This window comes from Typopeltis vanoorti, chromosome 9 (assembly GCF_054136105.1).
Source record: "Typopeltis vanoorti isolate ZY-2024b chromosome 9, IOZ_Tvanoo_1.0, whole genome shotgun sequence".
Lineage (NCBI taxonomy): Eukaryota > Metazoa > Arthropoda > Arachnida > Uropygi > Thelyphonidae > Typopeltis > Typopeltis vanoorti.
In genome coordinates, this window is record NC_143557.1 from 48,638,794 (window position 1) to 48,654,989 (window position 16,196).

At 36.7% G+C, this 16,196-nt stretch overlaps 1 protein-coding gene across 1 annotated transcript in view; it reads right to left on the minus strand.

Moving 5' to 3' along the window:
• Window positions 1–16,196, minus strand: part of LOC150103022 (uncharacterized) — a 435,119-nt gene that overhangs the window by 297,609 nt on the left and 121,314 nt on the right. Inside the window, exon 6 of the mRNA XM_090398054.1 lies at window positions 5,587–6,837. Coding sequence (XP_090254180.1) covers window positions 5,587–6,837 — 1,251 coding nt within the window. The remainder of the gene's footprint in view (window positions 1–5,586; window positions 6,838–16,196) is intronic.

Here is a 16,196-nt window from a genome sequence, read left to right on the forward strand (position 1 = left end):
ACTTCCAGTTCACGTTATGAAGTTATTCAATTTAGTTGAAATTAACATCTCAACTAAACTGAATAATTGCTGTAAAAATGTGGTATGAAAATCAGGAATAAAAAACAGACTATGAAAATAGGCAGGAACATTGAAGACTTCAGCTGCATCCTGAATGGAGAACCACAATTAGGTACAATTTTTACTGAAGATGTTAAATTACAATATTCAAATAGATGATAGAATAAGCAAATCTGGTATGGTGTGAGTTAGCTGAATAAATTTATATGGAATAAAAGAAAAAAATTAATCTTCTTCCTTTTGTAGTATTAGGTCTACTGGCCTGTGTCAGCCTCATACCATTTCTATAAGGATCTTCCCCATTCAAATTTTTGGGATTTTTATGCCACCATTATTGTTAGGATTAGGGTGGTTATTTTGAAATTTTGAAAGCCTCTGAAATTTTGAAATCAAAATTTCACAGGCTTCTTTAAATTTCCATTCATACTAGGTTTTTGTATTTAAAGAAGCCAGTGAAATTTTTATGCCACCATTATTGTTAGGATTAGGGTGGTTATTTTGAAATTTTGAAAGCCTCTGAAATTTTGAAATCAAAATTTCACAGGCTTCTTTAAATTTCCATTCATACTAGGTTTTTGTATTTAAAGAAGCCAGTGAAATTTTGATTAACCACTCTAATCTTAACAATAATGGTGGCATAAAAATCCCAAAAATTTGAATGGCATACATTCAGTCCACTTAGTTTCCAGCAAACCCTGACTTTAGGACTCTAAGCAATTTTTCAGCTTTTATTGGCCACTATTCATGCCAGTTGGTTGTAATTTATATATATACTTATATAAGTAATCTTTTATTTTTATTTATTATTTTTTTCGTTTTTGTAAACATGTTGCTCTCCAGCTTAATTTAATTTTGTAACGAATAGATAACAATAATAATAATAGGACTCTAGCTTTGATGTAATAAGGTTTTTTTTTCACCAGAGGTAAATCCAATAGTTGTAACAGTTGGTCAGTAACTTTAGCATGCAATGTAGATTGTAGTGCATCTGGTTTCTTTGTATATATGAGTATACTCCAGATGATGACCTTAATGTGAAGGTCGAAACGATGAGCGTTTATTTTAGTTTATATTAAACTAAATCTCTAACAAGATAGGTGTTTCCATAATTTTCATCATGTAATGGAAGAGGTAAGGTTAGCAAAACAAGCATTGGTGTCAGGATGACAGAAAAAAGATTCTGAGCATGACAAAGAACTAGATGGATTGATGTAGTTAATAGTGACCTGGAAGACTAAAATGAATAATCTCACAATGTTGGCAACCTGACAAGTAATGGATTAATTTAGAAGCAAACTGTTTACAGGAAGTTTCAAATAATTTACTAAAATTAAGAGCCAAAAGGCTTCACTTCGGCAATGTAAAATTATATAAATTAAGTGGATAATAAATCCAACATCATTTCAAAGCCGAATACAGAAACATATAAAAGTTTCGTGCGAAATTTGACCAGTGAACTTATGAGAATACACTCGCCACCATACCATGAGTTGCCCTAGCCAAACCTAATAGGAAGCATGCATGCTCAAAGTGCATGTATATTCACCTCCTGTTGGTCCATTTTGATAAGGTTTCATTGATATGACAGCCAAAGTGAAGCCTTTTGGCTCTTTATTTTAGTAAATACTTTACGCACCAACCGAGAGTTCACCTATGGAAAATACACCTCTCCAATGCTTCAAGTTCCTTAGTACTGAGAGTTTCTGCACTCTTAGGTTTCTGCCTGATCTCTGATGACAACCAATGAGTTTAAAACGCCTGTCATCAGATCAATGAAACCTTATCAAAATGGACCAGTAGGAAGCAAATATACGGGTGCTTTGAGGTGTGTGTTTCCTATTAGGTTTGGCTAGGGCAACTTATAGTATGGCAGCAAGTGTATTCCCGCAAGCTCTCTGGTCAATTTTCACATGGAACTTTTATAGTTTCTGTATTCGGCTTTGAAATGATGTTAATAATATCAAAGTAAATAATATCCACTTAATTTATATAATTTTGCATTGCCAAAGTGAAGTCTTTTGGCTCTTTATTTTAGTAAATACTTTATGCACCAACCGAGAGTTTGCTTATGGGAAAATACACCTCTCCAATGCTTTGAGTTCCTTAGTACTGAGAGTTTTTGCTCACTTGTGTTTCTGCCTGATCTCTGACGAAAACCAATGAGTTTGAAACAGCTGTGAGATCATTGAAACCTTATCAAAATGGACCAATAGGAGGTGAATACATGGGAGCTTTGAGCATGTGTGCTTCCTATTAGGCTTGGCTAGGGCAACTCGTAGTATGGTGGCGAGTGTATTCCCACAAGCTCTCTAGTCAATTTCCACATGAAACTTTTATAGTTTCTGTATTCGGCTTTGAAATGATGTTGGTTTCAAATAATATTAAGTGAAATGTGTAATACTATCATATTATACTGCAATAAGGAACGTACATATTAGGATGATAATACTGCTGGGTATTAGCAGAATAGATGGACTAAGAATTAGATAACTGAGAAAAACCTTAGTCAAGATCCAAAAATGGAATTTTTTGAAGGCAGCTTCAGGTGTCTGATAAGTGGAGTAATAGTCTTATACTGTCTTGCACAACTGGGCCTAAAATGCTGATGGAATTAATGCTAAAGTCACAACCACAATGTGAAATAAAATGAACTTTGGTAAGGTCTAGTCAGTCTGCAGCAACTAACTCCTCTGCCTAAGATTTCATGTGGTGTTTTTTTTTTTTTTTTTTTTTTTTTTTTTTGTAATTTTGGATATATATCCCCCCCCCATCAACCAATAGGCATTAAACCATCAGACGAAAAGAAACCATGTAGGAGTGAATTCAGAATGGAGTGAATGCAGGAGTCAAGGTGTGACCGTCAAAGACACTCTTTGACTGAGTACAGACAAAGCCTCTGTGGTACTATGCACCACTAAGTGGTAGATAGGTTTCATTGCCCTGTGCAGGATAACCACTTTCCTTATTAGAATTCTGAAGTGGCCAAAAACCATGTTTGGACTCTGGAGCAAAGATCCAGTATACTTTTCCTACTATTTCTTCAGACAAACAATATAAGTAAAGTTTTCAGAGTTGTGTAAGATATGGAGGGATCTCACATTTCTTCTTTTCAAGGAATCCACAGAGTGGCTGCTGTATGTGACCAAACATAATGATATTACTTCAAAGAGCTTCCAGGTGAGCTAACGTTTTTGCTACCCTAGGTGTGCTTAAGGAGGTCCATGTGATGGGGAGAAAGGAGAGGAAGAAAGCTGCTGTCAAAGCCATGATTTGCTCATGGCTCTAATAAAGCCATATCTGGATTACTGCATAAATATCTGTGCATAACTTCTTTAATACGTATAGAAGCATATAAGTATTAAAAGGATTTTACAGGATCAACAATACACTTTTCTATATATCACAGGACAAGAAAGAACAAAAGTTCAAGTGAAAGTGTAAAAGTGTGGCTAGGAAGGGTATGAGTAGATTTTTTGCTTGGAATCAGTGGAGTGGGCTGCAAAGCAATTGTGAGTGCTTTGTTGATGAATGAATTCAAGAAGCATAATACAGATATTGTGTGAATAATGATTAGTATGGACCAAAGTATAGCTTTGCCACCATAGCGATGCCCAAGGAAATAATAATAATAGAAATACAGGGGGTCCTCGGGTTATGTCGGAGATCTGTTTCTACGGACTGACATAAGGCGATTTTCGATGCAAGTCAGAATTACCATAGCCTAAGTCATGGGTGCCAATCCTTTCATGTGTTCAAGGATGCAAACTTTATCCTTGATAATAATCCCGATTGTGATACGACGTAAGTTCAACGCGCGGCCGATGTTCATTGGCATTTCTCCCTTTTTTGCCCTTTTAATAATGTCTAATTTCACTTCTAATGTAATGGCTTTCCTTTTCTTCGACACACTGCCATTGGAAGAGTCTACCTTACATTTGGGAGCCATATTGAAGGATAAAAAGTCACAAAAAAACACAAACACAAAAGTGAGAGAGCGGATGTAAACAAAGCACGTGGTACCCAAAGAGTGTATGTTGGGACCCAAGCGACACCACCTCTCCCAAACAAACGCTACGTAACGCTGTATTCTTCTGCCACACTCACAAACAAGTTTGTCCGCGACGTTTAAATTTTATGTAGTGCTGCTTCGAGTCGAAATTTATTTTTTAAATTATTTATGGGATTACCACCGTAAATTCGAAACGACGCATGTCGAGGATGATGTAGGTCGAAGTCCCCCTGTATCAGCAAATTCAAAGGAACAAACCTTGATGTGTCTCAACAATAGATGCACCAAAATTATAAACCAACTATTTACAGTTTCTTGGCATTTTTTCAATCGGCTTGTAATGATGGAATCACATCACTAGTCAATGATGTGGTGAAATAAGTGGTGAAAAAATTTGAAAATGAATTTCTTCAAGTCATATAAGTTGCATCTTCCTCTTCCAGAAAACACTCTACTTTTCAAATTCTGTTCATGTCCGTATACCACCCCATTAAACATGATGTATACATTATTAAGACATTTAGGTTGAACACTTCATTATATTTTATTTGCCTTCTATCAAACAAAGTTAACAAATTTTACATTTCATTACATTTTATTTATTAATCATGTTTTTAAAGTAATCTTCCCAAAGTATATCATGTAGTACAAATTTAGCATTTATTTTTTACACTCTATGAAAGTAATTTAAAAAACTAGTTTTTGTTAAACTTCTGACATACAATAACTATATTAAAAATCATATAAACATAATTGAAATAAATTGAGAATTAAAACTGTAAATTGAAATTGTTTATAAATCATTTATAACAAGATTTTTCTGTGTGTAATCAGAAAATTAATTCCTGTTATTTTTTTTTTAAGTATGCTGTTATAGCTTATTTAGAACATGAATTTGTTCTACAATTTAAGGGCCAACACAATTTAAGAATAATGATCTGTTTCTCTGATAGAGACTCAAAGTTGACAGTGCCACCTAAATAATAAAATGAGAAAAAAACAAACTTACAGAATCATTTAACCACTCATCTCTCCAAATGGATGAAATATATCAACCATTTTATGCTTCATATCCATATTATTTCAATTTCATTAGACACTTTGCATCAATGCTTTAAACATGTTATGGCCTGTGGGGTGATTATGCATGCTAATGGACTTAATATATCAAAATATATTATCAATAAAATGCACAACAAAAACTAAATTTGCTACTGACTTTTAGTAAACCATTTTATGCTTCGTATCCATATTATTTCAATTTCATTAGACACTGTGCATCCATGCTTTAAACGTGTTATGGCCTGTGGGGTGATTATGCATGCTAACGGACTTAATATATCAAAATATATTATCAATAAAATGCACAAAAAAACTAAATTTGCTACTGACTTTTAGTAAACCATTCTATATTATTAATTTAAATTAAAAAAATCATACATTTTATATGATTTAAATGCATTAAATTACCAATGCTAATGAAAAATAAAATATTAATCAAAATGAAAGTTTCTTACCTGTGTTTGGGATTACAACAGGTACAGAAGTTCCAGGAATTGTTTTGGTTTCCTGATTATGTATTTCATATGTTGTTTTTGAGGAGTGTTTCACAGATGAAGGCAAAAGATGAGAACAATCACTTCTTTGAACACTTATTGGTTTATCATTTGCTTTAGGAGAAGTTGATTTTCCATGATGACTAGAATTTGATGTTAAAGGTAAAGCACAACCAATTATAGGAGATGATGATGATGATGAAGAAAAGTATTTATTGTGAGATGAGGATGTAGAAAAGTATTGTTGAGCTTTTTGCATTCTGACAGAAGGAGAAGTCCTTTGACATGAATGTGCTGGAGTAGGAAATGTCCATGGACCTAAAGCTTGTGAAGTCCTGTTACACGTTTTGTTTAACTGGCATGTGTCATAAGATGAAACACCAGAGGCTAAATTAGATAATGCAGTCAAACTTTCTGATGCCTTACAACCAGAAGTAATGCCAGATGGCATATAACTGGGAAAATTAACAGAGCAGCTTGCTTTCATACAGCATGGTATATTACTTGTTTCCAACTTGGGTATTTTTTTGGAAACTGTAAGATTGATGGCATGGCAATCATTAAGTGTTGGATGGTTAGATTGCAGACTGAATTCATCCATTTGGTTTGCAAGTTTTGCAAATTGACAATCATATCTTTTGTCTTCTACTTCCTGCTTTACCATTTCTCCACAACACTGCATATCCTGTTTACCATGCATATATTTATTATTTATATCAGGAATGGAGTACACTTTAGTGTTGTGTGGTGCAATAGAAGGACAAGTTGTGTATGATTTGTTAAGTGGTCTTACTGAATTCAAATCATGAGCAGATTTTTCTGCATTCATGTCATTTATAGGATAAGAAGCTACATGCATATTTACATCTCCAACTGAAATGCTAGAAGTATGGTAATGAACATTCTTTGTTGTCCTGTGCATTGCTCCCATTTTGAGGATATTTTCTTTATTTCCATCATGTAAAGATAATGATAAATTCATTGCATTATCATCTCCACTTTCAGATCTTGAAACTTTTCCAGATACTTTATGAGTACTTTTTTCAGGGAGATGTTTAGAGATTGTTTCACTATCTTTCAGCTGTCCAGCTTCCATTAGAGTTTTGTTAGTGTTTAATACAGTCAAATGTGGTGAACAACAACATATTGACCTACTCACAGTCAGTTTATTAGATCCATTTGAATATACTGGGCTATGAGTTGGGGATGGCACTGTAAAAAGAAAAAAATTATAAAGAATGATTATGGAAATACAGAAAATTTGGGATATGAGTACTGTGAGTGTGCACATATACATAATACAATGAGTAACGTATTATAACCAATTTCTCTGAACTAGTGCACAGATAATTGAACTAACCAGATAAGAAGAAATGATACAGCATGTGCTAACCAAAACACACAGGTATTAATGCTAAAAAAATGCAACATGTGCAAGACTCACTGGGCACAGCAATTAGAAAAATTAATGAATGTTATTATTATTACGGGCAACTCCAAGGAGCCGACAGACTCATCGAGGGAGGCCCTAACATCATGTCAAGAACAACTATTCGACATCCACACAGTATCTATCATACCTCACCTCGAACTCATTCACAGTCATGGCATCCACAACAGACTCTGGCACCTTATTCCACTCGTTCACCACTCTCCGAGTAAAAAACCTAGCTCTAACACCCTTGCTAACCACACTCTTGCCCAGCTTCCATGTATGGCCCCTAGTCCTCCCACCACCAGTCCTATTTCTCAAAAATATCTTCTGAATTAATCTTATAGAAACCCTTCAGTAATTTAAATGTCTCGATTATATCACCCCTTTTCTGCCTATCAACCAATTTCTGCAACCCCCAAATCTTCAACATGTTCTCATAAGGTTCATTCCATAGACCTGCTATCATCTTAGTCACTTGCCTCTGGATCCTCTCTACCTCCCCCCCCCCCCCATCAAGAAGAAACCCTGGCGCCCATATCTGGGCACAGTAGTCTAGATGGAGTCTTATCAAGGCTCGATACAGAGGAACAATAACCTGTATGTCTCTGCTTGTTAAAGTGTTTTTCAGCAACCAAGTGATTTGATGAGCTGATCTGGCCACTTTTGCGATGTGCCCCCTAAATTTCAACTCCCTATCCACCAACACTCGCAAATCCCTGGCCCCGTCAATCTCCTGGAGTACGGTTCCACCAATCTGATATACTGCTGCTAATCTTTTCACCCCAAAATGCATAACCTTACACTTGGCCACATTAAATTGACATCCATTCTCCTTAGCCCAGTCCTCCAAACTGTCCAAATCATCTTGCAAAATTCTGACATCCTGTGCACTCACTATTGCTCTACCCAACTTTGCATCATCAGCAAACAAATGAACACGTCCTCTCAGATCCTTTCCTATATCATTAATGAACAAATTGAAAAGTAGTGGTCCAAGAACAGAACCCTGCAGCACACCACTAGTCATGGCAGTCTTTTGGACTCTACTCCTGAATAAACCACTCTCTGATATCTCTCCATCAACCACCCTCCTCTCCATTTCACCAACCCTATATTCATCCCCATATGCGGCAGTTTACTGATTAGAATTCCATGTGGTATCCTGTCAAAGGCCTTAGCAAGGTCCAGTAGAATCACTGTAAATCCATTACCCTTATCCAGTTCAGTCGTCACTGTGTTATAAAATGTGAGCAAGTTACTGAGGCATGATCTACCCTTCACAAAACCATGCTGTCCCCATACAGTATCCCATTTTCATCTATCCAATCCTGTATTTTTCTCTTGACTAATTTCTCCAAGACCTTCACAACGATTCCTGATATGCTGATCGGTCGGTAATTTACAACAGCAATCTTGGAACCTCCTTTATGCAGTGGAACTATTTTCTCCTCTTTCCATCGCCTTGGGACTAACCCAGACCCAAGACTCAAATTAAACAAAATGGTCAAGGGCACTGACAATTCTTTAGCCACTTCATGTACGACACGAGCTGGTATACCATCCAATCCCACAGATGTATTGACATTGAGGTTTTGTAATAGACTATTCACCTCCACTTTGTTCACCACAATTCCCGTATAAGCTATTGGTTCATTCATTCCTGCAATGTCACCACCTGGATGATATACTCTTGCAAAGTGCTCGCTCAGTAATTCAACTATATCAACTGTTTCGGTTACCTCCCTACCATCGGCATTCTTTAAAATCATTCTGCCATATACATTTTTTCTTTTACTTGCCACATATCGAAAAAACTGTTTGGGATTCTCTTTAGCCTGCATGGCTAATGTCCTTCATAATCCGCTTTTGCTTTTCTTAACACACTCATTACCCTTCTGGCCTGCGCTTTATGCCATTCATGTGCCTGCCGGTCACCTTTCTCCTTAAATTCCCTCCATAGTTGTTTCTTTTTTTGCAGCTCAAGCTTAATGATGTTATTCATCCATTTAACCCCTATTTAACCACCATTTAACCCCTATATAGAAATTATATATCCATTAATTTCTATTACTGTTAATAAAATAAACAATTAACCTTTTGGTAACAAATGTTTACAACCAAAAGTGTCAGTGAGTATATGATATATTTTAATTTATTGTAAAATTTATTTGAATATAGCAATGTTGTAATTTTTTGTTATAAAGGATCGATGTATTTATTAGATGATATTCGATTAATATATAATGTAAAATAAGGAAGAAACGTGTTTGAGCAATTAACTTAAAACTTTAGAAAGAGGAATTCAGGGTTTGGTACTTCAATTTACTTAAAACTAAGACAAAATAACACCCAACATTTGAACAAAATAACAGAACATGACTGTTCTGTTAACCAAGAAGATATTAAAAATTTAGAAATCAAATATAAATAAATACATTATATATGTAAAAATTATGAAAAACCAGACCTTTCTGATCATGTACTTTGAACATGCTGCAGAACTGACTGGAAAGGCACCAAGTCCTTACAACTGAACCCAAACCTGGTGCAAAAGAAAATTCAAAAATAGCTTGTGAGATGCTGATTCACCATCCCAATCTCAACAAAACTGATGGATTAGTAATTCTATGAGTCTGGAAGACCCAAGAAGGCTGTAAAAGTGTGTATGTGTGTATACACACACACACACACACACACACACACACACACACATACATACTAAAATATAAGCCACATTTCAATACACTTGAGCAAGTTATAGCATAACTGTTCTATTAACCATTTACCCTCATTTTGAGGTTTAATAGAATAAATACAGCACATATAAATAATTAGACAACACATTTAATCATTCCTATATTTCATCCCAGTGACTGACACATCATCAGGGAAACTATATTAAAATTGCAAAAACACACAAATTTGCACAAAACAATAAGTGGAAAAGATCAGACTGAATCTTTCTCATTTATTGTTTTGTGCGAATAAGGCCTAAAGTCCTATGAGGGTCCTATGTCCTCTATGAGAAGTTTAATATAACAATATTTATTTAAATTGGGTTGCAGGAACAAGGAACAAATACTTTTTCTAGTACCTTTACCACCATGCCTGAGATACTGATTGGTCTATAATTTACTACTGTAGTCTTAGAACCTCCCTTATGCGAAGGAACAATTTTGCCCTCTTTCCACTCCCCTGGAACTCTACCAAAATGAGAGACATAAATTAAACAGCTTACTTAAAGGGATTGTCAGTTCCCTTGCACATTCTCACAAAACCCTAGTTGATATCCCACAGCTTTATTTACATTGAGATTTGGCCATATCCTAAGAACCTCCAATTCATCCACCTCTGTTCCCACATTAATGTCTGTAACACAGGTTAAAGCAGTAACCTTACTGGGAAGATATTTGCTTGTAAAGTGGTCACTCAGTAACTCAACTATTTTATAGACTTCTGTCTCCTCGTGACCATCATTACTCATTAAGGTTAATCTTCCATAGTCATCCTTTCTCTTACTTGCCACATAACAAAAGAACTCTTTTTGATTTCCTTTGGCCTGTTCAGCTAACTTCTTCTCATAATCTGATTTTGCCTTCCTTCCTTCCTTGCCATGCTGGTCACCTTTCTTGCCTGAGCCTTATACTGTTCATGAGTTTGCTGGTCACGTTTCTCTTTATATACCCTCCACAGCATTTTCTTCTTCTGCAGCTTGTGCTTAATGATATTACTCATCCATCTAACCCCTACCAGACTAACCCTCCTTACCCTAGGTATACAATTTAATACTGCTTCCTCTAGATGACCCTTAACTATATCTCATGCACTACTAACTTATTCGTCATATTTTACAATCTCCCAAGTCAAAACCACATGGTCACTTTCACCAATTGGAGGCAATGTTCTCACCTTGGTTATGGATAGCTCTTCTGATCCTATGACCAGGTCCAATACTCCCTCCCACCCCTAGTCTCTTCCATCACTTGCTGCTTTAGTAATTATCTCTCAGCAGGTGTATAAATTCTATTTCCTTTCTGCAATGCAATCTTTCTTCCTTCCAGTCTATATCTCCATAGTTGAAGTCTCCCATAATAATCACTTGACCTGTATTCATTGTAGTAATTTGGCAATGCGTGTCTTCTGGTTCATTTGTGGAACTCCTTGGCCTATAGCAACAACCAACTGTATATTTTGTCTTATTGGTCTTAATCTCACACCAGATTGCTTCAAATGAACAGTCACCCTCCTGCCTGTCTCCTATTCTTTTTGGTTGCAATTCATCTGCTATCATCAGCAGAACTCCTCCCCTATCCTATCTTCTCTATCATCCCTGAAAATACTAAACCCTTTACATTCTATCCCTGTAACTATATCATCTGCTGTTAGCCAAGTCTCACTAATGACTATAACTTTTGACGAGGATAAATGATGCCAAAAACTCATCTCTCTTGTTCCTGATACTGCTGGATTTAGCATATAAAAACGGCAACATCCCTTTATTCTCCCACCCAACTTTACTTTCTGAATTGACTAACCTATTCAATATTTTTGCTTGAGAGACTAAATTTCTCACTTGGTCATTCTCACACTCGCTCGCTTCATGGTTGCCTTTACAAAAACTCACTTACTTCCACTCTAATTGCTTAAGTTTCCCTGAATTTGCAAGTCAGCATGCTCGGGGAACAAAGCTCTCTCCAGACATCTAACACCAAAACCGTTTAGATGCATTCCATCCGCATTGTACAAATCCTTCTTTCCGTCAAACAGAGACCACAGATCCACAAATTCTACATCATTTCTTGCACAATCTACATATAGACTATCTGGGCGAACTGAGGAGCAGGGCTATCAATGCCCTGCTCCTCAGTTTGCCTCTATCAGAGCGTGATAGGAGACTTACAATTTTCACCTTTTTGCTCTTCAGCTTTGCGTCTTCTAATAACTCCTTTACATCCTCCCTCATAGAATACTTTTGGCCTCTCAAATCATTGGTACCAACCAAGATTTTCCTCCGACTTATCTTTTTTGCATCTGGATGGCGTGGCTAATATTGTGAATTTTTGCTCTTGGAAAAAGTGTTTTTATTATACTTTCATTAAGTACTGCCCTGGTTATTGGGTCTCCATACATAATTTTCTTCTTAACTTGTTTTTCTTGTTTGTTTGATCAGTCTTTATTATTCTTTCGGCTCACCTACATCTTTCTTTCTTAAGCCCTGCTTAACTCTTGCTGTTTCTGCAGTTTTTCAATTTCGCATTTTGTACTATGAAGGATAACATTTATGTGTGCTGTTTCTTTATTGATATCCATTTCGTTCTCCTCTATTTCCATGGCTGCAAGTTTGACATTATTAACATCATTTTCCATCAGACACTCACTTTTAAAACACTTTACATATACGCTCTCTCTCTCTCCCTCCAGTTTCAATTTCCTTCCACATATTCTTTAATTTTCTTTAATAATAATAATATATATATATATTACTCCCACACAACAGAAGAAGGAAAGCCTATTACAAATAAATGCTGTGCATGAGCAAGGATGAGGCACAGAACTACTGGAGGTTGCAGTCCTTTGGAAATGCTTCATGAGATGGGTTCTTCCACAAAAATGAGGTGGATGCAACAAAAGATGACTGGGAGTAACTGACTCAATGAGTATGCAGTTTAACTGCAAAGTGATTTTGAGCAGCTGATGTTTGAGTTACTGTAAATCTGGCAGAAATGGGAGGCATAATCATTCTAGTTCTGCTGAACAGCAGCCATGGAAATATCTGTAGAAGAGATACAATGCAGAAACTGATCTTCTATGAGAAAACGGCTTAAGAGAATCTGTAAGAGATGTGTTATTATTATTACCCCAAGACCTCATGGAGTCAAAGACTCATCTGGGAGGTCCTTTTATCACACACACATCTCATTATATCGTGTCTTAAACATACTCAAACTCCTTGCAGACACCACACTCTCAGGCAAGGCATTCCAATCATTCACAACTCTGCACGAAAAAAAACATGCCTCTCACTACCCTATTTACACCCTCTTTATACAGTTTCCAGGGATGACCTCTGGTTCTCCCCTGATCTCCCACTATTCTCTGTAGAACTTCTCCAGCATTGATCCTATAACAACCCCTTACCAACTTGTAGGTCTCTATCATATCTCCCCTCTTCCTCCTGTCCACCAGACTCTGCAAATTACATCTTCTCAATCTTTCCTCATACTCGACATTCCAGAGGTCAGAAACTACTTTAGTCAGTCGCCTTTGGACCCTTTCCAACATCTCTTCATCCTTCTGAAAACCTGGTGACCAAATGTGGGCACAATAGTCCATGTGTGGTCTAATCAAAGCCTTATACAACGGAACAAGAATCTCCCTACTTCTACACGTCAGTGTTCTATGCATCATTCCCAGAAGCCTTTGTGTTGTCTTCACAATTTTGGCAATGTGTCCTCCCCTAAATTTTAGATCCTCCACTATCACTCCCAGATCTCTTATTTCCTCTACCTCCAACAATATATTCTCACCAAGCATAAATTCTGCATCCCATCTTTGTTTTCCAAATTTTAAAACCTTACATTTTGCAACATTAAACTCACATCCCCATTTCCGTGCCGTTATTAATCAAACGGACTGCCCTATTAACGGACTGTCCTGAAAAACATCTAAGAATTTTTTAGGGAGGTCTTAGGTGCACCACCCAAACATTAGTATTCCCAGGTTGGCTAGATTTGAGAGATTTATATAGAGTAAGTAATTGGATGGAAGAGAAGTACCGTCTTGAGAGGAAAAACATGCCGAGGATTTTGGAAACTGATGATGATGCTATAGAACTGGTATGATTATGCCCAGAAAGGTTTGGAGTAAGAGTCAATCCAAGAAGATAGATTTCGTCTTGACTGTTGAGCTAAGCATTATCAAAAGTAGGTAAAAGAGATTTAAAATATATTTTTGTGAGAAAACAAGCAAACTGTGTTATGGAAGCTTTGGGAGTGACTACGTTGTTTTTACCCCAACCAATGATACTTCTGAGGTCAGTATTCAGGGCACTTATTACAGATCATCATGAAGTTTGAGATGTTTGTGCACTGCAAGGGCTGTTGTATGAGTAGAATGAGCAGAGAGAGAGAGTTATCTTCAGTAAACCTATGAATAGGGTTTTCAGTCAATGAGAGCAGGTTATTTACACAAATCAGGAAGAGGGTTGGTGAAATGGTAGAGCCCTGATGGACACCTACATTAATGGGAAAATATGAAGAGAGAAAGCCATCCACCATTACGCACAGTTTTCGATCTGAGAGAAAACTGGCAATCCAATTATATAAGAATGAAGGCAGTCTATGGGATGGTAATTTGTTGAGAAGCCCTCAATGCCAGATCCTATCTCCAAAAGCCTTGGAGATGTCAAATACAATGGCCCGTAGGTTTCTCCAAACCTTTCCATAAATGAGTTCAGAAGTGGGTGATGTGGGCCGGGAGATCGCCTGTGGATCTAGACTGGTGAAAGTTCATACTGATGGTTACTAATTAGATGACAGTTCCAAAGTATTGAAGAATTTTAATTTTAATAATCACCTCCATTGCTTTCGACAAACTTCGGGTAAGAAGCAATAGGTTGATAGCTTGATGGTGGATATTTATCACCTTTGTTTTTGTGAACTGGCTGTATATAAACTTGTTTCCTTCAGTAGGGTGGATGCCAGCAGAATACAATTTAGGTACAATTAACAGGTGTTAGTTCAGGAGCACATCTCTTGAGCATAATAGGGAGAATTCCATCAGGATCAGCAGCCTTTATAGTATCCAGGTTTTTCAAGATTCTTCTGATGTCTTTCTGGAGGAATGTCACAGGAGACATGAGATCTAACATACCAGGAAAAGGTAATTTTTGCCCTGGTCATCTATGGAGGAGTTCGATGAGAATGAAGCCAGGATTTCAGTCTTGTCTTCAGGTGATAACACAATGCTACTGTTAGGATGAGAAAGAGAAGCAAGCATAGAAAAGAAAAGTTGTGCCTAACAATTTGGCAAGAGACCAAAAGGCTGCCAGTGGCACAAGAAGTGGGATTTTTTTCCTTACATTTAGCCATGTGTCAAAGTTAGACTTAGTCCTTTTAGTCATGTTGTTTTCAAGTGTTGTACACAAATGTGTAGGATGCAAAGGAAGCTGGTGTTTTAGTCTCAAGTCACTTGTGATAGGCTGTTTTCTTTTCTTGGATCACCCTGCCACACTTATTGGAGAACCATTGTTTAGATATAGAGTGGGAATTTTGAACAGGGTGAGGAATGAAAGCTTCCATTCCAATATGGATTATTTCTGTAATAAGATAACAATTAGTATCTGAAGAATGAAAACAGATGCCTGACTATGGAAAAGAGGAGGAGTAAAAGTCACTTAATTAAGTCCTTAAAAATCAATGAAAAATGTAAAAAAATATATATATATATTATTATTATTATTATTACATGAGACCTCCAGGGAGTCCAAAGACTCATCGAGGGAGGGCACCTACTCTACAACTCTCTACCTTCACCACTCACTAAACGAACTAACTAGAACGAACCGCAACTACAATCATCATCTACACCAGGGTTTCCCAAATTGTATTCCACGGAACACTGGTGTTTCGTCAAAAATTATCAAAATTAATATAAGCCTGGAATGGTTTTAAATGCTGCGACAAGTTCAAACATGTTTGAAAATCGGACGCTCCTCATTTTGCATGTGGATTGTGCTATTAAGAGCAGCGTACTGGCCTTAATAGCACATCGATAGTGTCACTTAGCAATAGCGTGCGCTTAGCTTTACGTTTGAATATGAGACCAATGATAATCGACACTAACCAAGGTGTTCTGTTAAAATTTCAGGATTTGTGAAGTGCTCTGTCATAGGAAAAATTGGGGAAATGCTGATCTGCATCAACATCATCTACTGCCCACCACCACCGCTGCTAGTATTTTTCACAAACAATCACAAATATCCATGCCCATGGTGGAATTCGAACCTGCAGCCTTTTAGCTGGAGAATGGATATGCTAACCACTCGGTCAATCAGGCCGGCATATATAAAATTGATAAAAATTAAAAATCAAATCTTCAGACCGCCCATGGTGCAAAATGTACTATTGGTTTGCAA